General features: G+C 37.2%; 1 protein-coding gene across 1 annotated transcript; it reads left to right on the top strand.

Annotated features, from left to right (window-relative positions):
• Positions 1-219: 219 nt before the first annotated feature.
• adss2 (adenylosuccinate synthase 2) lies at positions 220-27,524 on the top strand. Its single transcript, XM_007234673.4, has 13 exons — positions 220-485; positions 12,601-12,703; positions 16,688-16,756; positions 16,879-16,929; positions 17,631-17,697; positions 18,210-18,317; positions 18,484-18,565; positions 19,032-19,158; positions 21,255-21,409; positions 21,837-21,961; positions 22,775-22,872; positions 22,974-23,123; positions 24,258-27,524. Exons 1-13 carry the CDS (start codon positions 351-353, stop codon positions 24,308-24,310), a joined length of 1,323 nt encoding a protein of 440 aa, XP_007234735.2. The 5' UTR covers positions 220-350; the 3' UTR covers positions 24,311-27,524.

Genomic DNA, 27,524 nt, shown 5'->3' with positions numbered 1-27,524 from the left:
AAACTAAACTGGTCTCTTAATTTTTTTTCCAGAGCTGTAAATAGATAGATAGATAGATAGATAGATAGATAGATAGATAGATAGATAGATAGATAGATAGATAGATAGATAGATAGATAGATAGATAGATAGATAGATTTTGCTGTATAGTAGAAGGAGTGTCTCAATACTTTTGTATTGTAAGATCGTGAGCGACAGTGTGCTGCAGCCTGTCGCGTTCACAGCAGGCGGAGGGGGCGGGGCCTGTCCTCCTCTCTCCGGTAAGGCGGCTTCGCGGGCTCGCCGTGGCCGGAGCAGCATCGCTGAGAGAGCGCGAGAGCGAGAGCAGTCGGAGCAGCGGGGGAGCCGGTATGTCGCAGCAGGACAGGAGCGCGGATGTGGGGAACAGAGTGACGGTGGTGCTGGGGGCTCAGTGGGGCGATGAGGGTAAAGGGAAGGTGGTGGACCTGCTGGCCCAGGACGCTGACATGGTCTGCAGATGTCAGGTAAGTTGGGGAACGTTAGCTAGCGGTAATGCTAGTTACCCGCCGTGGAGCCGCTGGAGATGCGGCTGTGGGGAACCAGGGACCCGGGGGGTTTGGCATGGAGGAGGCGTAGTGTGTTTGTTGGTAAATCAGTGTCAGACAGCGGAACTGGCCGCTAAACACCTCTAGCGGAGTGTGTTTTATGAGATAGTCATTAGCAGTGCGGCTAATGCTGCTGTGTGTGTGATGGCTAGCCAGCGCTACCTGCTTTTAATCACAGCGCTGGTCAGAACGACGCTGGAGCAGATCTCAGTCACCTTGAGGGGTATAGTCGTGGTGTAGTGTGGTTTAAAGAGTGCAGCTGTACGGACAGTGTCCTACACTGACTGTGTGGGTCATTGTCTTTGAACGACCTGTGCTAGCTAGCGGTCTGTGAGCCAATCCCTGCATTTTACTTTCAACTTTCTAATCTCTCTCATGGGGGCTGGCTGTCATGGCCCACTTGGTGGTTAGCAAGTTCAGCAAGTCTCCTGCTCATAATCTTCCAGAAGAAAGACTGACTCTTAAATCTGATTACAGTGGTTTTACATGTTTGAGACATGTGGGCCACTCTTAATTGTAAAACCTCAGAATATGATATGTGGTACCTGTAGCCTATGACCAGTTAGAATTCTTTAACTACCAGTATATTTATCACCAGTTAGCTCTGGATTCATATGAGACTATTAGCTAATTAACTCCAGTCTCTGGGCTAAGTCTCAACTGTAAATCCACAATCAGTTTAAACTCAAACAAATTAGGTGAATATTTGAGGGCACATATAATACATTCAAACAGAGATCTTTGAGTTGAGTCAACTTATAACAACAGAGTTTATTCTGTTGCCACTGGCAGCTTCTTTTCCTTTGGCTTTTGGCACAGTCTATTTGCGTACTGGTTGTGTCCACTAGTTTCTGACGCTTACCATCAGTTTGTAACTTAGCGATTTCCCCTCGGGCTACCCTAGGTAAACGTCTTCTTTATATGTTATAATTGACTGCCTGACCCCTATGTTGTAGGGTGTAAGAATAATTTTACTATTTTTATGAGTTGCTAACTCTGGCTTGGTTGTATTCTATACACTGTTTACTCTAAAGCATTTTCTTTCTTTACCAAATTTTCTATGAGTATTTCAAATGTGTATTTTACTTCAATGAAATACAAATGAAAAAAGAAGACTAAATACAATCTGTTTTTTTTTCACGTGACCATAAAAAGTCAAAGTAGAATTACGCAAAGCAAATGATAAAACGTTTAAAAAATATATTATATGCCACCAATATAATATTGTACAATATATGATTAATTATTACAATTATACAAATACGATTTTGGAATTGAAAGGGAATATAAAGTTTAAATACCATAAGTATATAAAAATAATAAAACAGAATCAACAGATTGTCATTCATGTTAATGGGCTCTCTCTTTACTAAGTACACACAGTGGTCAATGCAAACCTGGAATAACAAGTAGGGATGTACAGTGATATCTAAATTTTATCTGTCTGTATCGATGTGTAGATATTTAAAAATTGATACTTGCTGATGTATTTATTGTATGCCAGATAAGGATCCAGCGATGTTAGCAATGCTAAAACTACGGTCTGACACTGGTCTCTGTGCAACTTTAGACATAATTAATTTAAGCTATTTGTTTATTTAATGTTATTTGTTTCTGTACATCTATTGTTTTCTGTTTTTACAGATTTACAGTTGGTTGCAAGCTGAAATGCAACTTACATAAATTTTACGTTTATTTCAAATATACACTGGGGTGTCTACACTCTCTGTAATTTAGTTTCTTTGTAATATGTGTATCGGATATCAGCACTGATATACAAATATACATATGTATATACATACATATATAGATATGTAATATCTGATATCGGCTTCGGCCCAGAACTCCTGCACCAGGGCATCCTTTGCCAGAATTATTTGAATCAGGTGTGTGTGTATGTTAGCAGAGAAATCACTAAACTTTGCTGTTCAAGCTCACTCTAGGGCCTGTGAGGGAAAAAAGGAGACAGGAAAAGCTAACCCATTTTACCAGCAGATGTGAAAAGTATAAAATAATCAAAAATGTCCTTAAAGTTTCTTCACGGACGTGTATGTAAAAGTACCAGATTGATTCATATCTGGAGAGAGTTGTGCATGAGCGTACATGTTTTTATCTTGCTGGAATTGCATGTACTATCTCATGTATTCACAGAAGATTCCTGTCATACTTTGCTCTTTTCAGGAAGTACAAAACAAAACAAAGGCAGCTAAGCTGGCGCTAATGTCAGCAAATCAGGAAGTAACCGATAGCACAGTATCAGCTTTTTGTCACATGCAGTTATGAACATGTGGTCACTAAGTTTATCAGCAAACAACTGCAGGGTCTGATACAGATGTAGTGATACAAATTAAATTTAGCTCCGTCTGTTCAGCTGTGAGTTTGCCTGAGTGGTTTCTAGTGTTCTCTTCCAAGATACAGGACAAGTATGAAGCTCAGGGCAGATCTTAAGTGGTTTTGTGTCTTTGCATAATGAAGTGTCCTTTTTATTACTGTGCTCGTTATGAGTCACTCTAGCGGATTTTATATTCCTGGCTGTTACGTAGACCTTCCACAGGTTTTATATTTGGTTTATTTCCTTTTACATTATTTAGGAATTAAAAAGATTTGGTTCCTTCATGTGTATTCTATAACTGCTTCTGAATTCCTTCTTATGTACAGTTGTACCATAGGAGGCTAAGTATTCCACAAGGACATGCTCACCTAGTTAGAGTTTTCTTTTTAAAAAAATACCATTTGTAGGTTGTTGTCAAGTACTTGGATATTAAGCTTGTGTTGACTGGTTACTGATTGAATTGTCTTATTTTTTTTGTAGCACGGAGTTACAATAAAATTTGTATTGCATTGTAAGGTATCTGCACTGATTTGTGCCAAGGGTATGGTTTTATTCAGGTGTGCAATTTAACTAAGCTGTAACTTTAAGTGTGTGTGTGTGTGTGTGTGTGTGTGTGTAGAAGGGACGCAGACGTTGTTCTGCTTTTTATAAAAAAGGCTGCACCAGCAGCATTCTTGAAACTATTTCTGACCCACGACAAATGGAGCTCAACTGTTTAGACTGATAGTTACACTATTGCATTATATCTAATGGCACAATAGAGAAGTGAAGCTGTGGTGGCTTTGTTAGCTGGTCTCTACTGCAGTAGACAAATTGCGCTATATGGTGTTGGCAGATGATTTTGATGATACAGTTAAGATTAGGGGTTTACATTTTCGAACCTTAGAACAGCAGACTTGTCTTGATCATGACATAACTATCAGAAAACACTGGATAAGTATCATATCCATGGCAAGTGTTTTGTAAGGAAGCATGTATCTCAATTGGAGTTTATGACTTGCAGATACCCCTATTAAAAATAAATGAAGAATGTCAATGTAAGAACCAACTGTAAAGCATGGTGGTGGTAGTACTGTGATGGTTGTAAGAATAATCTGATACAGAACATTTACATTTACCATTTATAGATGCACAGTCCACTGTAACCAAAACATTCACATGGATGTTAGGAAACCTCACTTTACCATTTCAAGCATTCACTAAATGTAAAAGCAGATTAACTACCAGCTATTTCACTATATTTCTTAATAATAAAGTTTACTTTCTGTAGTCTTGCAAGCCAGCCATTCTAGTCTTACCAGTAAATCTGGTGCCTTTGACTAGACAACTCTAACCATTTGTTGTGTGAGAGGTGTGGTAGGTGTGTGTCCAAACAGATCATGGGGAATGGTTCCAAAATAGGTTATTACAGTGACAATAGCTTCAAACAAACCGTGATTAACAGTCACTTTAAAACGCACAATTCTGTAAATGTGTTTTTTAAAACCATTGCTTATTATAGTTCACTAAAAGGTTTATAGTTATTACATTACATTTACATTTGGCAGAAGCTTTTGTCCAAAGCGACTTACTATAATGATGTACATAGAGTCATAGAAGTAAAAGGTAAAAAACATTTTTAGACAGGGCATGAAGAAGGTCAAAGGGAAATAATGGGATAGAGGAGGAAAATAGGGGAAGAAGGAAATATGGTTAGAAGTAGTTAGTGTGTTAAAGGTGTTAGGAGAGTAAGCGCTCTTTGAAGAGCTCTGTCTTCAGGAGTTTATTAAAGATAGCGAGAGATTCTCCTGATCTGGTAGTGGAAGGTAGTTTGTTCCACCATTGGGGAACTCTGTATGAGAACAGTCTGGATTGCTTTGTGTGAGCGTTTGGCAAAGCGAGGCGACGTTCGTTAGAGAAGCGCAGCGGGCGAGAGGTAATGTAAGCCTTCAGGAGTGAGTGCAGGTAGGAAGTTATCACAGTGTACAGAGAATAAAACATCTCCCTGCTGGTGGGTAGCGCACATTTATCTTTAACATGAGTTATTATTTTTAATAAAGACTGTTAATCATTCATTTTTAACAGCTGTGTAATTTTCCATATTAAAAAAGTGATATTAAGTTAGTGCTGTGAATAAAGCACAGTGCAAATTTACACACCTGTCTGTACTGGACCAATATTATTAAATGTATTACGTTTACCCAACTAAATATGTATTAATATTGTTTTATCTTTATTGCTCTTTTGTACACACACATCCAGATATTATAAAAAAAATTATTGTCTGTGTTTTGGCCTCCCAGCCCCAACGAAACACTACGTTTGGTCACTTTGCACATTTTCTGAGCTTTATGAAATCACTGTCACGACCAAACATGTGTATACTCGAAACTCTTAATACCCCCTTATTTCCTATACTGTGAACTTTCTAAAAAGGATGGAAATATTTTAGTGAGGGTAGGTAGGGTTTTAATCATGTGCCAAAATTCACAGAGCCTGATGACACATTAGCAGTTTAATTTAGTGATATAACACAACAATGCTTAATGTTGAGTTCAGAAGGTAGATTACGGTACATTTAATTTATTCTGAAGTTTATGCTCTCTCTCTGTCTCTTTCTCATTTTCTTTCTCTCTTATACATTCACTCTCTCTTTTCTCTCTCATATATTCACTCTCTCTCTCTCACATGCATTTACTCTCTCTCTCTCTCTCTCTCTCTCTCTCTCTCTCACGTGGTCATACAAACACAGACACGCGGCTGATGGCACGTTTACTTTTTGTGAGCTGTTGAGTGTGGAATATGGAGCTACAGTAGCGTTTATTTTCTTCATTAAAACTCTTAGTTAAACTCAGTAACTCAGCACATTCCAATATTCTGTATTTATTTATTCATTTATTTATTTATTCTTTTTTTTTATTCAAAGTTAAATACCCATTTTCAAAAGCTTAGCCTTAAGGAAAAAAAGGTGTGGTTCTGAGCCAAAAAAACGTCACCATTTTGAGATTGAAAGTTTGTTTACTGTGCCTATTGTAAAATGCAATATTAGCTTTTACATCAGATATGCATTAATAAATATATCCTTTAGATTGTTCAGGTGCTTTAAGCAGATGTAAGATTGCTGTGTCTTTTTTTGGAGTTTCTTGTAATACTTCAGGATTGCTGGATGATCCGGAAAAGATTTTGAGAATTTACTAGGTTCTTATAATGGCTCTCACTGTAATTCTATTATGTCTGTTGTGTTAGTCTTTTGTTTGTAAAATGTGTATGATAGAAATCTTACCAAAATAATTTTCTTTTTATTGTATGATTTTCGTTCTGTTGATCATGATTTAGTGTTAAAAAAGTTGGCAGCCATTTTTACACACTAAAAGTAACTGGACAACTGACTGATGAGCAGATCCATGACCAGTTGTGGTAAATTCGTAGGAAATTAAGACATTATAAGGTCTGGCATTCCAAATGTTTAATGTGCATTTGGTAGCTGTTCATGGTAATGGTAATGCAATGCTGAAGAACTGATACATTGGTATTTCAGAGTTCAGAAGAGTCCTGCTAAAGCAGCCCAGGACCTTTTTATGGTTAAGGAATAGAGATATCCCAGTCGAGCATGCATTATTACTTACTGAAGACAAAACAGAAGGTGGAAAGACTCTAGTTGTGATCACATTTTGCAGTTAGGCTAGACATATACCTGCTGTTTAAGTATGGATGATGGCTGCCTTGAGTATTCTGCATCTGTTTTGTGTGTTTTAACACTGTGGTTTACACAAGGTTCAGTACACACAAAAACTCCACAGGCAGTGCAGGCATAATCATAAGGGCGGAAGGTTTAAAACATGCCCGACCCGCATCTGTATGAGGTGTTGTTGCCACTGAGGAAAGTGGAAGTCTTTAGTGGAAGCCTCCAGCAACAGTGAGCAGATACATTTATGACACAACTGATTGTTTATATAAACACGTGGCCAAACAGCCTATAAGTAGCCTTTTACTATATGTAGCCTTTTATTATTATTATTAATGAGACTAGAGCTGTGTCCAAAACTGCTGTTTTTACTATGTAGTGCACTTTATTGAGGTTCTGCAGTACGGTGGAGCTATTGTATCAAAATATTTAAAGAAACAATGAGAACACACAATATCTTTAATTTTTAGTTCTTACATAACTTTTTTAAACAGTGTTTTATTTGTAAACAGACAGCATTAAAGTGCTGTGCAAGCTATTGTTTCTTTTACATTTCATTAGAATTTTTTACGAATATAAATAACCCTTCTCCATTCAGCTTTCATAATAAACAGAGTGAAAACATAACTTGCTTGTATTTCAGTATTATAGTTAAGGAAAGTGTCAAATATGTAAATCACTGCAACATAAACCAGTTTTTACAGGTCTATCTACTGCTTCCTGTCTATACCTGTTTGTACCTAGAATTGTAATTAACAGCAGACAACGATGATGATGCTGTAAATGAAGGTGATTGGAGTATCAGAGTTTAAAAAGTTTAAAAGTAATATTTTATGGGGCTCCAAGTGGTTCAGCAGGCTAAGTGCTGCCACTAAGTCAAGAGATCGCCGTTCGAATCCTGTTTATGTAGCTTGCCATCAGCTGCCGGACTCCTGAGAGAGCACAATTGGTCTTGCTCTTTCTGGGTGGGTAGATGACGCTCTCTGCCCACATCACTCCAAAGGGTGATGTCGCTCAGAACAAGGCGTCTGTGAGCTGATGTATCGGAACCGAGCCGCTGTGCTTTCCTTCGAGCGCGCTTTGGTGCTACTTGCCAATCCTACAGCAGCAGCAGCAGTTTCAAAAAAGGCGGTGGCTGGCTTCACGTATCGGAGGAGGCATGTGCTAGTCTTCACCTTTCTGGTGTTGGGGCATCACTAGTGATGGGGGGTTCCTAATTAGTGGGTTGGGTAATTGGCCGTGTAAATTGGGGAGAAAATAGGAAAATTTAGAAATAAAATTTATTAAAATTAATATTGTTATTAAAGTAATTTGTATTTATATATATTGATTTTTAGTTACTAAGCTATACAGGTATAATGATAATATAATTGGGCCTGCCACTTCTGCAGACAAAAAAAATCCTAGTGGACATGCAATGCATGATATGAAGGTCAGCAAAAGGTCAATATATTATTTAATTATTTAATGAGTTTAATAAATTGTACAGCAAGTTGATAATGTAGTTATTGTGACAGGTCTATAATGCACAGATGTAAGCACTGTAATGGTGTTCTCTGTAGCTGTCTATGGTGTGGTTTGGTTGAACTTAAGAGTAAGGTATTAAAAGTTATCCATCCTTTAACTAAGCCCTTATCATTAAACAAATTCTACAGGATGCAAAGTGGAAGATCATACTTCTGATAGTTCCAAAAGTCTGAATCTCTTCATTGTATAGCGGCCTTGTAACGCAACACAACACTGCACTGGTAATGCTAAACGTACCATATGGCTCGTCTGGGTCCTATGGGTACGAGCACATCGTAAATGCATCTTAAAAGGCCAGGCATCTCATTGGACTCTGCCAGAAATAGCTTGGCTCGTCTCCTTGCTGGGTAAAGTAAAAGCACACATATGGACTGATTTATTGAGTGCACCTCTCTTATTTCCTCACTGGTCAGTGATGAAGGCGGGGGGATAGGGGGAGTGGAAAGGTGGGGGGTACGCTGAAAGCTGACGCACAAGGATATTTAATATCCGTCCGTGGTGACAATTTGCATGCCAAGTGCGTATACATAATCTATGTTTACCCTTCTCTTTAGGCACATACTGTGTTCATACAAGATATGAAAAGGCTCAGCACCTAGTTTTCTAACTCACTTGGCAGTGGGTGGGAAAGCCCAGGAAGAGATTATCAGAAGCAATAGACTGGAGAAGACATGATATTCTGATAGGACTGCTGATAATGTGTTTCACAGAAAGCACATACTGATAAATTAACTGAAATGTCCTTGAGGATATCTGAGCATTTCTTAATATAGCAGCTTGTGAACCTTATATGCTAGGGAACTGAATGAAAGTGCATTTTGTAATTGCTTTTTCTTGAAAAAACACTTTTTTCACAGCTTTTTCACTGCCCTAGCATATAGGGTTCAATAATTCGTAAAGGGTTGAACCTCTTCAGTGTTATTCTAATCATTATTTTATTTTAGTCAGCAGTGCAATTTTACTCACAAATGTACCTCAGCAGTGTTACTCAAGTCACGTATGATTAATATTCACACAGTTAGGGCAACCTGTCTTTCGGTAAACAAACAGATGCTAAGGCAAAGTTAGTTCATTAAACGTTACTATCCTAGCCCTTCAGAGCTTGGGAACCGTTTCTCATTAGGAACAGGCGTTCACCTGTTTTCATAACTCATTATGCCACAGTACACAAACATCACGCCCTGTTCTAGTGCCAGCAGCTTTTTATAAACAAACAGGTAAAGCTCGGATCTGAAAGTAGGAAACTTATTCCAAGCGCTATAAATAATTCTAAATGCTTTATTTCATGTAGCATGTGTGATTAGAGTGTGAAAATATCCTTAAACCTGCCATTTGTTGTCTTTCTGTCTGCTCTCTCCCTCACTACCTGCTGGCTCTGTACACAGCAGCGCTCAGAGCAATGCCACAGGGGCCAGTGGAGGAGGGGAAAGGAGTATGGGCCTTACAATGCCACTGAAAAATATTCTCAGCAAAAACATTTGCTGGGCAATTCTCTAATCTCTATATTTTTTTAATATATGAGTCATTATTGATTGTTTTTTTTTTTGTCATTACATAATGTTTTTTTGTAAACAGACAGCACACTATTGTTTTATTTCAATTTTAATCCTGACATACTTTTGACATACTTAGCACAGATTTCATAGGGCCCTACAATCACAAATCAAACGCTATTTAATAATGAATTAATTTTGTTTGGTCTGGACTTTGGGCTGGGTCTCGATCCGGATCTACTGAACCATAGTCTGGTTGCCTGCAGTGTGAAATCACTTCTAAAAAATAACTGGTGTTGTGCCGAAATCCAACCACAATGGGGAGTCAGATTCTGACAGACCTAGAATTTGTCACAACACCTGGTAAAGCAACTCACCAAAGTCATAACATGCTACAACCCAATTAATATGAAGTATAGAGGTACTCTGATTAAGACAGGGTGTAATATAGTTCTTAAGTCCGCTCACTAAACTGCAGTGTAAAACCAAAACTAACTGGACCAAATCTACACAATGTAACAAAAACACATATCTTGTTGCAGACTTTGGTTTGGACTAGGGTTGCAGCGGTAACCGGTTTCACGGTATACCGTGGTATTAAAATGCACGGTTATCATACCGTGCGTGTTTGCTTATTACCGGTAAAACACAAGCCAGCGGAGAAAGTCACCCGCGCATGCGCAACTCTGCTCCGCTTCAGCTACTCAGCACACAGCGGTGAGAACGGCAGAAAGTGCATCAGACTAGAGCTTAGATTCTCTGCCCGAACCAGACCTGACCCGAGGACCGACCCGAGATCGGGTCCGTTCGGGCCGAGATTTCCCACCACATTCCTCGGGCCGGGTCGGGTTGGGCTCCAGAAAATAGTCTGAGATGTAGGCATCTGTTTTTTAATTATATATTTTATTTTTAAATAAAGCTCTGGTGTGATAATCACAATGTTAATGCTAAGTAACCAATTATTATTGTTAATGAAAACGAACCAAATAACGAAAACTGAAAGTGAAACTTAACTAACTTATTTATAAGCGCTGTTTTCACTCCCGCAGTTCTACAGCGGGAGGTGTTGTGCCGATTCTGTCCGCGAAGCGGGAGTCGGATTGAGCAGGGAGTCGGATTCGGCATAACAGCGGCAGCGCGGCTGCACCTCGCGGTCCGCGGTGTTAGTTTTAAGCGCTCGCGCTAGCCGCAAAATACGACAGAAAACACTGAGAAACTGCAGAATTATGAATTGGACTAAAATGAGCACGAGGAGATAAAAGAGAACCTTTACCTGTAAGTAGCTCACATCAGAACACGCAAATCTCTCTCTCTCTCTCTGTGTGTGTGTCTCTCTCTCTCTCTCTCTCTCTCTCTCTCTCTCTCTCTCTCGCACGTGAACTTCTCCGCACTGTGTTTAGCTGTTCTTAAAAATCATTTTTATTAAATAATAGTTCTATGCTTCTATGTTAGTGTTAATTAACATAATTCTGATCATATTTCGCTCATTCAAACAGCCTGAAAACAGACTTGTAATCTTGTAATCAACAAGCTTGTAATCAATGTGGCCGTAAAGTCACAGCTAAAGGAGGAAATACATCAAACCTGTTCTCCCATCTCCGAGAACACCACCCCGCTGTGCAGCGCAAAGTATGTGTTCAGTTTATAATTTTACCTAAATAACCTAAATAAAACTTCTTTGTAGTCGTGCACAACCCATGCGGTAAGCGCCCGCAAAAGCGCTGAGTTATCCGAAATTTGGGCACGCAGGTACAGGCGTATAGTGCGTGCTACGATGGATTCACATTGTGTCCGTGTAAAGGTCCTGGCCGGACTGGATGTGAAAGACGCCATTCATTTACATGCGTTAATTTTCAAATTGTGACGTGCCTGTTTTTCATATGTTGAAGGTTTTAAGGTGTGAAAGCCTTATCTAATGTGAGGATCATGTCAGATATAAATCCCCTCTTTCTGCAGTATCTGGTTATATACCAACTTTTTTTATATATATATACACTCTTAATGCCCTTAAGAGTAGTGGAAAAACATGGTTTCCTTCACTTGATGGTGTAGTTTCTACAATAAATAGTTAATTGAACAAAAAAACTTTGTTGTAATTTATTTAAGGGTCAGTTTAATAATATATGTAACAAACTGTGATACCGTGATAACCGTGATACCGCGGTATTTTCCGAGACGGTTATCATACCGTGAAAATCTCATACCGTTGCAACCCTAGTTTGGACTTTCAGGTGTGAAAACACCCTTAGTCCACTCATCCCATTAGAAATTAAACTGGCTAATATTAAAGCTTAGTAGTTTAAAAGGAAATAATACATTTGTATTTACTCTATGCCTGTATTTGTATTGTTAATGTCAGGCTTAACATTTAGGCCTACTCTAAATGTGGACGGTTTCTCTCTATCAATGCGTACACCTGTTTTCATAACTCACTATGACGCAGGGCAGCTCACCCTGCTCTGGTGCCAGCAGCTCATAAATCTTTTATTCAGTTTCATTTTGGGCCCTGACATACAAACAAACTTCAGCCACGTTTTATTTAACAGTATAACCTGCTTTCCAGTTCACGGTTTATTTTGTTTCTATTAAAATAATATTAAAATCTATTAAAGCAATCTTTCAGGTGTTATCTCTAAGACGTACATTCAACATCAATCACCTCAACTGCAGATTACAGATACTTATTTACAGATCTGCAATGTCTGTGCCCTGTGAAAACTGTTGCGACAGGGTTGCTATTTTTTACAGTTATGCATTGTTTTAATTTTTAGTGCAATAAGTCCCACTAGTCACAGTTTTATGATTGTAAAAGAGCAGGAGGAGTATTGACTCTTCAACTTTAGATGAAGTAACTGTGTAGCTTTATGGAAATGCCCAAGTTTTATTGAGTGGATGTTAATGTATTAGTGGACAATGTCATTATGTGTGCAGTTATATTGGGACACTGGATTTATTGAGGTCTGCTTCAGAACAATTGCATTAATGAAGTCTTTCTTTTTATTGATTCTGTCTTTGTAGGGAGGCAACAATGCAGGACACACTGTCGTGGTCGACTCTGTGGAGTACGACTTTCACCTTCTACCTAGTGGCATTATCAACCCCAAGGTCACTGCCTTTATTGGTGAGTATTTAAAGATCAGTTTAAACCAAGAATGTGTGTAATTTTTTTTGTATTATAATGCAGACTACAGTGTCTGTAGCACGATTTAGTTGAAATACATAAGTTTTACTTGCCATTTAAACAAAGTAGGTATTACTAGTGTATATTTGGCCTTCCAAATATATCCACATGTAAGAAGAAAATGCTCTTAGTGCTACGTTTGTTAATGTGTTAATTAATGTGTTATTTAAATAAAAGTGTTAATGTAATTATAACTCTAATCTCTGTTAAGGATTGCAACTTGCAGTCAGCTGCTTTTATATACCAAGATAATGTAGGCCCTTTAGAATAGCCTTGGGGTATTTTAGCCCTATGAAAAATTGGGGTCCCATAATTTTGTAATGCAGACAACACAGATGGAATCGTAAAAAGGGAATTCATATTTAAAGAAACACACGGATTTCAACCCTTCTTGAGGAAAATCAGTTTTTATGGTTACCATCCAACACAGCTCATCTAATTCATTATCGTTCAATATAGATACATTATTAAAGCCTTGTCGTTTCTTGCTGCTGGGCTCCTTCTTGAGTTAGGGAGTATAATTCATTTTATGCTGCTGTAAGAAATATAAAACACCTTGAAATTGGCATTATGGACTGCTGTACACATGCTGTTGTTGGCAAGCTGTTGGCTAAATTTTCAAACATTCAGCAGAAAATCTGTAAACGTTCATCTACTTTAATCTTCTTAAAACGTATCAAAATGTTACAAAATAAATAATGTAACATAAAAATAATGTAATGTAAAAAACATCTACCATTATACCAAAGTGCAGAATATTTAGTACCATTATTAACACTAAAATAACTTTAAAGCATTATATTAAATCATAGACTGTTTTCAATACAGAATTTTGCTATTATTACAATATGGATTTTTTAAAAAGCCACTGTACTTTCAGTCTCTGACCAAACAGTCTGTACATTTTCAAGTGTGTACCTGTGTTCATCACACAGTGTACTATAAGACCTAGTAAGAGCTGGACCATAAAGCCATCTTCTCAGACTAGCCCAACCCACTGTGTGAGATTTATCTGCAGCCACCTTATTTTGCTAATGGCTCCCTGATACATGTGTCAGCAGCTGCATCTGAGACGTAATGATGTGATGTCCTGTAAACCACTTTTTCTTTAAATAGCCATGCATTTTATCACACTAATGCATGACAAAAGTTTCTGCTGAATCCAGACAGCACTTAGCAGCTCTAATTTAAGCAGATGGCCCACGAGAGAGTACCGATGTAAACATATTCTGGAGTGGAGATACTCAATGTATGCAGTAATGTACACTGCCGATTTTTCAACGATATCCATTAGGCTCCATGATATGGACCATATGCTAGTAGCTGTTGCAGAAAATGTACAAAAGTATGTTCATATATAAAATAGTTACAATTTTTACTCAAGTAATTTTTCACCCTGACCACAGTGACCCTGATGTAGTTATAAAGTGGTGGTGTGTTATTATGTGTTGTGCTGGTACAAATGGATCAGACACAGCAGTGCTGCTGGTGTTTTTAAACACCTCAGTGTTTCTGCTGAACTGCTGAAGTTTACAAACCAGAAATTTCCTTCCGACAGTGTCCTGTGGGCATTGTCCTGTGTCCTTTGACCACTAAGGAAGGACTTGAGAATTACCAACACAAACTGTTCAGCAAATAGAGCTGGGTATCATTTAAAACTTTTTGTGACATTTACGATACTTACGATAATTCAATACATATACCTAAACAATATTTTTTTCTAAATTGTAACCAAAAAATACAAAAAGTAATAATTATTCTCATACAAGGTATTTATTTAACAGCCAACATGAGTAACCTCATTCTCATACTGTCACCATGAGAAGCAACCATCTTTTTGGATCTTGTTGGAACAGACAGTGAGCATGTTTGCAGCAGAGCGGCGTGTAGAAGAGGAGCGCCGTGTAGCTGCGGAGACAGTTAGCACAACAAGCTAACGCACTGTAAGATGAGCTCTGTGGAGCCCATTTATAGTCCTGCGTTGAACCTATGGTGTAGCCTACGTGTCGCCACATACCCTACACTCTGCCCTACGCCGTAGCTTGGCGATACGCGGCGCAGACAGTCGCGGTCCCCTCATGTGGCAAGCCAACTAAGCCAAAATGTGTGGGAAAGAAACGCCTCCATGCGTAAAACTATCACGTGTCCACACATAATAAAATCACGCGTTGACAGATAAAGACATCATCTTTTTACATGTACAGACGTGATTTTTTTACGTGTACAGGCGTACATTTATGCCGTATCACGTGCTGTACAGAGGTAGATGTGAAATAGGGTGTACAACATGATTACAACGTTTCATTTACGTGGACCTTACGTGCAGAGTGTGTATGAGTATGTATGGGGCTACGTCACAGTACATTGACACTGCGTTGTAACCCACGTAAACGTCTTATGAATATGTAATACAATACGTTGCATGACATCATGTGTTGTCAGGCTGCCTTATTAAAAATGCAAATGTATGCATAGGCGCGTTTACTGATTGGATGTTAGATGCCAAGACGTGTATACACGACGGTTTAACTGCCTGTACATGTGATATTTTTACGGGTGGAGGCGTTTCTTTCCCACACGTTTTGGCTTAGTTGGCTTGCCATACCCCCACCCCATTCCCACCTTCGTGTTTTACACTCCAGTGCGACGCATAAGTATAAACAGGCTCTGCTGCGCTGACGAGCCTAGAAACAGTCCTGAGTACAGAATCAGCAAGTGATAAAACTCTCTAAAACTCACACTGATACGAGATGAGCAGTAACTATAGCCCTGTTTAATTATATTAATACTGTAGTTTGAAGGATAATATTAATACACACTGAACTGAATGCATTTGTTAACTGGAGAAAGAAGAGGACTGTGGCTGATTTTAATAATGTAATGCCTCTAATGGCTTGAACTATTAATTAAAAAAGTTTTGTAAAGGAAGTCGTGTTAAAGTTGTTGGTTTATCTCTTTTTAAGATCTATTGTTTACATTCTTCAGCTGTTTTTCTGCTCATAAAGTCTGATTTCTTCATATACTGTGTAATTTTGTTTGAAAGAATAAACCCAATAGTTATCAGAGCCTTATGTTAAAGCCTTTTTGTTTTATATTATATGTACTCCTAACTGTACAGTAAGTTACAGACCTATAAAAAAGCCCAGTCATGCAAAAATATATAAATAAATAATAATAATAAAAAAATACAGTGATGTACCTTAAAACTGTCAGAATCTTGAAAAATACAGTGATATACATTTTTGGTCATACCGCCCACCACTAATTGGTAGTGTCAATAACTTAAAAAATAATTGTAATTATGATTCATTATTTAAAAGTAATAATAGTGTAGTGTGGTTTAGTTCTGGCAGACTAGATACTTTTTACTGTATTATAATATCTCCGTTACAGTGAGAACGAGAGGGTGAAAGAGAGAGAGAATCTTCATCACAGCGGCAGTGTGTCGTCAGTTTAAAAGAAATGAAATGTGGATGAATCTTTAGAGGAGTTTGACATGTTTACCGAGTTTTTTTTTTTTTTATATTTATAGACCTTTAGGTACTCTATAGTACTTAGATATTTCAGTCGGTGCCTTTTTGGCATCAAATTTCGACACCCAGCCCTAGCAGCAACAGATTATGTTATCTGTCTCTGACTTTACATCTACAAGATGAACCAGCTAGATAGGAGTATCTAATAGAGTACACAGTGTTCAGTCACAGTGTGCATACTAACACAAAAACGTACCTGCCACCATCACTGCACTAAAAAGAGAATAATACAGTTTGCAGAGATATAGAACAATGAGAGAAAAACAGTGGTATATTATTCACATTAGTCTGTAGCCATGTTATCTATTACTAAGCTACGCTGTGGTTCAGACTGAGCAGATGTGACACATTAAGGTGCTCACACATGTTCTCCTGTTGTTGCTTTTCACAGGTAATGGCGTAGTAATTCATCTCCCTGGCCTGTTTGAGGAGGCTGAGAAAAATGTACGCAAGGGAAAAGGTGTGTTGAGTATTTACTTAACAGAAAATAATGCAGCTTACTTTCTGCCGCTAGGCATGTCTGTGGGTCCAGACAAGTCTCTGCAAAAACTAAGAGCTGTTTTTTTTTTTTTCTTCCTCCAGGTTTAGAGGGCTGGGAAAAGAGGCTTGTCATCTCTGACCGCGCCCACATTGGTAGGCGAACACACCTTTTTACTTCTGTAATTATGTTCGTATTACTTAAATAGTGCTGTTTTTAGATCTGATATGTGATGTTTGTAAGTGATATCTTCAGAAAACAAGATGTCCTTAGGCCTCCTTTTGTTGTGCCTACTGTGGCCAGACTGTGTTTAAATAATCAAGTTAGTTTAGATGAGTGAAGTGTAGAATAATCAAGTGCCAGCTGTATATTAATATACCTCAGAATCCAAGCTGTACTACATTGTGTTAACAATATAATACGGTGCAAATAAAAAAAGAAACAATAGAAAGAGCCAAATCTGCCCATATTAAAATGTTGTTATATTTCTTGTTTTAAAAGTCACAAACATATTTTTCGTCCTCATACGTGAATAACTGTAAATATTACAAATATATTCTTCTTCTCCCATACATGCATTACTTAGAGGATACTGTACAAGACAACTTATGTATGTAGAATGTCAGGTGTCAGTATTGGGCCTGTTGAAGCTTTGTGCTCTAATTGGATGATTAATCTAGGAGGCTATTGTCATTGTATAAAGAGGCTGGTGTAATAAATGGCCTTGGGAATAAAGTGATCAACTAAAGCGAAGACAAACCACATTGCTCTAGTTGTTATAGTAACGTCTCTGAGCATGTTGTGTCTAGACTGTGAAAAATGCCCAATTTTAATGTCTGCTTCTCTCTGTCTGCAGTGTTTGATTTTCATCAAGCAGTGGATGGAGTTCAGGAGCAAGAGAGGCAGCAGCAAGCTGGAAAAAAGTAAACACTCTGTTTCTCACCTAAAAACATAGGCGACACACTGTAGGATGTTCATAAGGTATACTAGTTTTAATTTGAAAGGAAGCTTTGTTAAAGTGGTTGGTGTATCTTTTTTAAGGTCTATTGTTTACATTTTTCTGCTAAGGAAGCCTGATTCCTTTATATATTGTGTAATTTTGTGGGACAAAGTAAACCCTATACTAATCAAATCTTTCATTTAAGGCCTTAGTGTTTCATATTTTATTTATATAATATTATATGTGTTTTATATTATTTAGGTTACACAAACCTATATAAAAGCCCAGTAATAATAAAAAAAAAAACTATAAGTGAAAAGTCAGAATTTTGAAAAAAACTGTTATATACATTTTTGGTCATACTGCCACCCAGCAAAAACAAGTATCATCAAAATGACTCTACAGACACACTGTCTTGTCTTACTTTATCATTTAGCAATTTCGTTTGTATTCTTCTTTTGTTAGTGTTAACTTCATATTTTGCTTTCTTTCCAGTTTAGGAACAACAAAAAAGGGCATTGGTCCAGTGTACTCAGCCAAGGCTGCTAGGAGCGGCCTTAGAATATGTGACCTTCTGTCTGACTTTCAGGAGTTCTCAGAGAGGTATGGGACAGAACACTGTTTAACTCTGTCATACTCTTGTTCAAAAATATAAATGTTATAAAATAAAAACTTGATTCTGTAGTTTTAAGTCTTCGTTGCTAATAGCATGCACATTGTGATTTACTTTATTCTTGCTTCTTTGTTTATTTCTAATGTATTTTTACAGGTATAAAAATTTAGCCCTGCAGTACAAATCAATGTACCCATCGTTGGAGATAGATATTGATGGGGAGCTGGGGAAGCTTGAGGTGAGTTACTTCATCACATATTACTCCAGGGATCTCAGATGTGCAAGAGTGTAAAGCCTCAGAGTGCATGTGTTAATCTGAAAATGTGTTTGGAAATATAATATTAATGTAGAAATTGATAGAACTTTTTTCACCTTCTGAATAAGCAAAATGGGTCTGGGCATCGCATAGCAAAATTGACTTTGCTCATTTCACCTGTCTATCATTGCTTAATGTTAGAGAGTGCAGGTGGATGTTATGGCTTAGTGACACTGCCTTGACATACATAAATGAATACATCTCTTGACGCTTAACTCTTAGGTTGTAGAGTTGTATTTTACTCTGTTGTATATTAATTAAATTGGATTGTTGGGAATGTCAAAAATATATTGGACCCAAAAACATCTGTAGGGGTTTAAGTATCAGTTTCATTCTGTCGGTAACGTGTTAGTCTTGTACTAGTTGTATAAAAGTGTGTTTCTCTTAGGCATACGTGGACAGGATAAAGCCTATGGTCAGAGATGGGGTGTTCTTCATGTACGAGGCTCTGCATGGGCCTCCTAAAACCATTCTGGTGGAAGGTGCCAATGCTGCTCTGCTGGACATTGACTTTGGTGAGTTATATAGACTTATATCACAGTTTAGCTCTGCAGAAACATGGTGGACTATTAGTACAGCACATTCCATTCATGTCCAAATGTATACTAACTAACTGATGACCTTTTGAAAGCTGCTTGCTGGGAATTCCTCCTGCTTTAGCTGGTGAGTTCATCAGAGACCAAAGTGTAGATGTGGGTGATGCACCTAGATATTTAAAATGTGCACACTGACACACTTGCACCATCACACCCAGTGGAACCCGTTTTTGCTGTCACGCATGTTTGTCTTGAACACGGATCACCATTACCACAATTGCCCTTTGTTGTTTGTTAAAATGTACGTTTAGCCATGACTGGTTGCTATGTTATGAAAGGGTTTAATGTTTACATATCAATTAAAGAGCCTACAAACATCTAAAGCATTGTAATTGAGCAGGCAGGCATAGTTTGTGTGGGTTGGTCAGGGTTGGTATGTTGCTACCTTTGTCGCTACCTTTGTCAAGTCAAGAGAAATAGCTTGCAAAGCATTGTCGAAATTTAAGTCCTTCTTTCCTGTCGCTGCATACATGAAAAGGTTCCTGAGTATCCTTATACTGCAATGCCACTGAAAAGTCCTAAATTAGATCTTCTTATTGAAGTTAATAAAATGTTAACAATATATTATCATTAAAATAATCTGATATGACTCATTGTCATGTCTCTTCGATACGTTCAGTAAAAGTGTTGAATATTTAAAGATCTACAGTAGTGAGCATTTGTGTCTGCACCAACTGACTTGATCCAGCCAGTATACATAACAGAATCAATCGATCGATCGATCAATCAAACAATTTAGAATCTCTAAAACTTAAAAAAACAAATCTCTAAAGCTTACTGGTATCACTAAATAGTTTTAAACTTTTCATTTCTGACCACATTCAGACAGCCTGTAACTGTTTTAGTTGAGTATTTATTTTACTTTATTTATTTTAATTTTATTTATTTTATTTTATCTTATTTAATTTAATTTTCTGTTTTAAATGTTTTTATTTTATCTGTACTGTTTATTTTCGTTATAATCTTTATTTTTAATTGTCAATTATTTTTAGTTTTGTTACTTTTTTAATATTTTTAATTATTTTTATCTTCATTTGGCTGCTTTCAATTTTAACCTGTCCACATATCCTTTAATTCTGAGTTAGTTTAGTTCTTCCTTATCAAATCTTAATTGTTTACTTGTTTTTCCAATGCTTTTGCCATTTGATTTTTATTTTTGTTAATGAAGTTAATTATTTTGGCATAACCTGTTTAAATACTTAGTATTTATTTTATTTATTTTTTTCAGTCCCTTTAGGTTGTGAATGCTTGGCTGCATTGAAAATTAGTGTTACCCTCAATGTTTTCCCGAGTGAAAATAAAGATTGATTAATTAATTGACTGACATAACAGAAACCTTTTTATAGTGATACACAGTGATGGAACCATATAATTGTCAGCACATAATTAGATCAAGTATTTTTTGGTATTTTAGGTATGACCAGCCTAATGCTATTGTTTAGTTTTTTATTACACCACATATTTGGGTTAAATTTGGGTTAAATCTCTGCTGTAACCTAACATTAGTTTGTAGTACCAAATGCCCATGAAGGAATTAATTACTTAAGGGCAATTATTTCAATACAGGTCAATGTTGTATAAACCAGAAAAGTAGTTCTGCTTACATAATAAAGACATTGGCAATAAAATAAAACGATTGGTGCACTCAACTATTGCAAATTTATATATATAAGTAGAAGAGAAATGCATATTGTCGCTGTCCAATGAAAAACAAATTAGCAAATGTACTGCAGAGAGAGAACATTGAAATGTATTGTGTTCTTAAGTAAATTAAAAAATAGTCTAAAAACTCTAAAAAAACAAAACAAAAAAACAAACAAACAGAAATTGTATTTATATTTTTCTACATTAGTTTGTGTGTACATATTAGGCACTAAAGTAGTACAGTTAGCACTTATGACCACACTGTGTTCAGTTCACATTTATAAGGTTCTCTTTCACATTTATATGGTCCTATATCTAGGTCTTATATTGACATATAGACTCCCTGTACTAATACAGTTCTGTCATTTCAGGAACGTACCCCTTCGTAACCTCCTCCAACTGCACGGTGGGTGGGGTGTGTACGGGTCTCGGCATGCCCCCTCAGAATGTGGGAGAGGTTTACGGCGTGGTCAAGGCCTACACCACTCGAGTGGGCATCGGTGCCTTTCCCTCTGAACAGAGCAATGTAAGTAGTGTTTAGTGTGTGTGTCACTTAGTCAGAGTTCTCGCTGCAGTAATGCTGTCTGAGAACTTTTGTCAGTAATGTGTGTATATAGGTAAATATAAAGCAACACGTCTGCTGCTGTGATGAGCAAAATCTGTCTGGCTTTCTGTGCTGCACACCATCAGGGAAGCCCAGACGCAGTGTTGAATGAATGACCTTGTGTGTATTTCTGTATGCACACACACATATAAATGTCTAACATACTGTTATTGTCTGCAATTTGTTAAGCTTCATTGTCTGCAGCTGTTCTGTAATTGGACGTGATCTACCCCTGCAGTTTTATGAGAAGTTGCTCTTCATTGTGTAATGCTGTCTGACAATTGTTGAAACAGTGTTAAGCAACGGCGTCTGTTTTAATACTCATCATAGTGTAATACTCTTATTTAAGGAAACTGGGGAGCTGCTACAGACAAGAGGGAAGGAGGTGGGAGTGACCACCGGCCGCAAGAGGAGATGTGGCTGGTTGGATCTGGTGCTTGTCAAGTATGCTCACATGATAAATGGCTTCACAGCGTGAGTCCCCATCTTTTTCTCTTTACAGTTCTGCATAGAGGTGTAAAAGAACAGTCAAGCTATGTAAAACTATATGTATGTATGCTATAGTAAAACTATGTTCTGCAGTGTCAGAATCACACAATTAAACGTAAAAGGAGAAGATGCACCAATGCTCAATTCCATTTCTCATTTGTACCGCAACCCTTTTTTTCACTATAAACGTGAAATCTGGTGTGAAGAAGACTTGAGGTGTAGTAAAACATAATAACAAGTACAAACTTTTGTTGAATAGTCCACCTCCGTTTGCAATCAGCATACCTAAACACAGCGTTTTTAGCCAATGCTCCTACAAATCATAAGAAAAGTAACCACATGTCATCAAAGTCCTCAAGCTTCCATTTAGCTATAAAGATCAGTTTCTCCAATGTCAGTTTACTGGACATTTATTAAATCCATTAGTTTTTCTTGGGTATTCATTAAGTTTTTTTTATTTACAACACCAAATTAAAAAACAAACGTTGGGGCATTATGAAACATACTAATTAAAATGTATTCTTTTTTTCTATTTACTTTGCATTTTATTTCAGTATGAACCCAAGATATTTAATGTTTTGTTTGGCCGGTTGAATTTCTGAATTTGTTAATATTCTCATGTAGACAAAAACAAATGACAAAGATATTACTAAATTATTAAGTTTTCACACATAATGAACTATGCGTATTGCTTGTAAATTTATGTATATATAAATATTTAATAGGAATTATGTTATTAATGATTAATTTGTCTACATGAAGTTCCTTATTCTGCCATTTCTATTTTTTTCTCTTTAGCTTAGCTCTAACCAAATTGGACATCTTGGATGTCTTCCCTGAGATCAAAGTCGGTGTGGCTTACAAGGTAGACAACGAATGCATACCACATTTTCCAGGTGAGTATTCAAACTCCAGTAACTGTCTCTAATGTTCTTTAGCATTCAGTTTGTTAGTGATGTTTAGAAAATTCAGAAACCTTAAAGAGCCTTTTTTTCAGCGAATCAGGAGGTGTTACAGAGGGTTGAAGTCCAGTATGAGACTCTGCCTGGTTGGAACAGTGACACTTCTGCTGCTAGGACCTTTGAGGAGCTTCCAGACAACGCACAGAAATACGTTCGCTTCATCGAGGAGCAGCTTGGGGTGCCTGGTAGGAGAAAAGACTTCCTATACTTTCAATATTAGACAATTGCTTAAATACATTATCTTCATTAGGGTGATGCGCCACCACAGGGCGAGAAAAAGGAAAACCTTTCCAGCACATTTAACTTAAATTACTTAAACTAGCTGTGACTGTTCTGGTCAGCCACTCCTGCCTCCCCACAGTACCACCTCTTTGGCAGATTGCTCTCATTCATTCCCATGTTAATTGCCTTTTTCGGGATTTTTAGGCCTCGCAGTAGAATCTCAGTGGGTTCCAGGAGGGCTTGCCCTAGTGTGCTTGCGTCAAACCCAACCTGGGCGGGGTTTACAGAGCCATCTGGTTTCCCATAGACTGTATATAAGTTTCTGTTTTGCTCTGCGCCATAGTGGTTTCTTTTCCCACTTAAATCAGGATCAGAAAGCGTCTTGTAAAAACTATGAGACTATGTTGCTATTGTTAGAAGTGTCCAGTCTCATGGTCCTGTCCTGATTTCACAGTCAGACAGTTAGCATTGCACTGCAGCTGTGTAAACACATCGGCTACAAGCTACTGCAGCGCCTGAGCCACAACTAAATGCATTTTATGATTTAGGGTAAAGTTGGTAGTCTTTCTTCATGTTAAGAGTTATTTGTGCGGGTAAACTTATAGAGGATACCGTTGATTGTTCAGTCCTGGTAGAACCAAAATAAATGTATTCAAGACATTTACAGTCAACTCATGGATATATCAGTCCACAAAAACTATACAGTATGTAACTTAAAGATAAATCATTATATTGCTATGTAGTGATTACTGGAGCTAATGCAAAGTGACAATGTCAGGTTGGCCAGCTGATTAATTTGCACCGTGCAATTTGACTGTTGTGCTGTTAATATTGAATATAATTTAATTATACGATAATTCATTATAAAATACGTTACTTTAATCATATTGAGAAACAAAATGTTGGTTCACATTGGATTGATGCAGTGCAGGCAAACTGATAGCTGTGACAATTTAAGTCTACAGTTATCAGATGGTTTGATGTACAGCAGTGCTTTTGAAACTGAAGATACGGAACTTGTGATTCATAACTAGACACAACAGGTTTACAAGTGCTTAAATTCACATCTATATTCGTTTTTTTCTCCTCTTTTCCAGTGAAATGGATTGGTGTTGGAAAGTCGCGAGAGTCTATGATCCAGCTGTTTTAAGGGAACAGGCAGGCTGCTCATTCCCCCATTTCTCCATGGTGTACAGGGCTTATTGAGGGGCTTGCTGATTCAGGACCAGAGTCCTGCTTCTTACCTCTCCCCTCACTGCAGCTTCCTGCTGGCAGAAGAAAACAACAGGTTCTGTCCACTCCATCATTCAATCCTGTTTTCCAAAACAGTCTCAAATCTTTTTTTTTTTTTTTGAGGTCAGTGTAGGGCGTCATAGTGGAAAGTCAGTCTCACACTAGTATCCAGTGGTCATTCCCATGTATTCCTCACTGAAACAGACCTTCACGTGTCCTTATGGATCTGCTTTGTCTTTTATTCTTGGTGCAGTGATTTACAGTCTGATTTGGATGAGCTTTTAGAGCACTATTGAGCTCAGAGCCACCATCTTTGTGTGCCATTGATCTTCAGTTTTTTAAGCTTCGTTCACTGAAGCTGTTTAGGTTTAAGCCATTGTTTGACTGCGTGCATAATTAAAGTTGGTTAAAGTAGAACCTGACCTTGAATGTAGGCCCTGATATTTTACAGACTTGCATTAACTGTTAAAATTTTTATATGCAAAAATATGAAACCTTTGTTTAGGCCAGTGTAATTAACTATATTATTATTAGATTATAAATGTCTCAATGACATTTCATGTCTGGATTTAAATTTCAGGATTTTTAAATCTGAACCAGAAATTGGTATTTATTTTGTCACTTTGCCACGGTTTTGTTCACATACTGTTCTTGTTATACTGTTGGAATGTATATCACATGTGTGTAATATTAGCTTTTTAATGATTCTCAGTCTCTTTTCAATGTTAATTTACATTGAATTGTTGATATGGTTGTCCTTGTTTGTGTACTGTTGAATGACCGTAGATTTTATTTGTCAATATGTCAACATATAATCATTTATAATTTATTTACAAACAAACATGATTTTGTTCACAAAATACAACTTGTTCTTGATAATTCTCTATGAATCAGCTTAATTTCTGTTCATTTGATTAGCCTGTGAGAGCATGAAATAAGTTTTAGTTTTTATTAAAAAGTTGGAAGCAGAAATAAATTATTTTATTTATTGTCCTTCTAATATAAAGTAGACTTTTACTAAAAATGTCTAATATTAAATTTGGCCTTTGCCCTGAAAGCATATGATTCTTTTTTTGCTATAGAAAAATATATAGTGTTGCACATCTACTACAGCAAAGACTGGTAAGTTGTCAGGCCAGCTTGAGATGATACAAATTGAATGTATTTTCAATGTTGAGAATTACACTAATCATCAAACAAATTGTTGCACCCAGAAGGTAGTGTCAGACTGCAAAGTTATTTGTAAGGAAGATACAACTAAATAAGAACAATGAATGATTATGGTTGATTTCGACCGCAGGAACGGCTTGAGAATATTCATGCTGAATGGGATGGATTAACACAGGACACCATTAGGAACCTCTACGACTCTACAGTGGCAAGACATATTGTTACACATGTTGGACACTACTTCTGTATGTGCAGCTCAATAAATAATGCCCGTATCTAAAGTTTAAATCATTTATTTGTCCTGGTAGCTTTGCTTTTCTTTCAAATACTTCTTCTGGGTGCAACTATGTTTTTTGATGCTTAGTGTGTATATATGGCTCAAGTTAGCTTAGTCTCAGGTTCCTCTGCTGATCATAGCTGTGTATAGTATTTCTTATATGCTGCATATTGTTGGAGGTGGGTGATTTTTAATGTTTATTGAATTGAAGTGTAACTGTTCTGTGCATTATAATCTGTATGTAATATCCTTTTTTTATTTTTGCCACAAATGTAGCTAAAAAAAAATTTAAATCAGTTATTTAAGTTAAATGGTTAAATTGTACATTACGTAAAGCTTTAGAAAAAAGAATATTGTAGTGATTGAAAATTTGGAGCACCACTATGTATCAGATTAAATTTCGCCTGAGCACGTAGGCACCAATATGTCCATCTTTCGTTTCCCTGCAAAGTTACTGCATTGCAATCAGACCACTGGGAGGGATTTTTATCTTTATTTCTGCCTTTTGACTATGTAAATAATAAAGTAAATAAATTAATAGGTAAAGTATTTATTTGCCAAATAAAACATGGACACACTGCGATTGTCTTTTTAAACCCTTTAAAATAAAACCAGAAAAATAAATTTTCTTGTACTTTTGCTACCAATACGGAAATAATAGCTCCAATAGTAGCTTGCTTGGTCTCTGTCTTTTTCCTGTTCACACATTCTGTACATCAACACATCTCCACACTGCCCACACAGTAAGGAAGAACAGGTGCCTTGTTAATATAGACTTTTGGTTTTCATCGTGTGTCTTAAAGGTCAGAGTTGGTTGTGAATGTAAGTAAATGGATAGATGTGCTTGTTTGAATTATATAGTTAAATATTAAATAAAATGACCCATTCATATAATTTCTTACTAATGCCATATTCACTATGTGTCCAAATGTTTGTGTACACACCTTCTAGTGAATGCATTTAGCTGACACAGCAAAGAATGCTCATGATGCTCCATCTAGTCATTTTGGGAACAGTTGAGGGGAGTTGAGGATGAGTAGTGGTGATTATTCAACATCCTGACCTCACTAACCTCATGTACTTATCATTAAAGGCAATCAGAATCCTCAAAAGAAACAAATAATAAGCAAATGTCCCAATATTTTGTCCATATCGTGTGTGTGCAAGTCTGTATGCTGACATTATTAAGGCCATCACACAGCCCCAAAGAGGTATGAGTGTTCACAAGAGCTTGTGGTTTTATCATCAGGTTCTTCGTTATATCAATATGTAAAACCACTTGTCTGTTCAGAAAAGGAGACGACAGTCTAATATACATTACTGTATAGTTTTGAGATCCTCAGAACTAATCACTGTTTGTTTTGTTCACGCAGTTGAACTGCATGTTTGCACAGAAATCCACTGACCTCTGTTCTTGAATTCTGTATTGTACTGATGCTGTTGGACCTTTAATGTATGTAAATACTGAATGCAGAGCCATATTCTCTATCTCGTCTTCTCGTTTGTGTGTAGTGGTGTTTAATATGCTCGGCTCTTAGGGGATGGTGCAGTTTGGGTGTGCATGTTTTCCTGCAGTGATTTATACAACACAGATCTCACTCTTTGGAGTTTAAAAAAGTTGATATCCCCAAAAAATGTAGACAGTGATCAAAATAACAGTCAATAAATACAAACTTGAGATACA

Source organism: Astyanax mexicanus, chromosome 7, assembly GCF_023375975.1.
Source record: "Astyanax mexicanus isolate ESR-SI-001 chromosome 7, AstMex3_surface, whole genome shotgun sequence".
Taxonomy (NCBI): Eukaryota; Metazoa; Chordata; class Actinopteri; order Characiformes; family Acestrorhamphidae; genus Astyanax; species Astyanax mexicanus.
The sequence above is the reverse complement of the archived record's forward strand: the minus strand, read 5'-3'. Positions and strand labels throughout refer to the sequence as shown.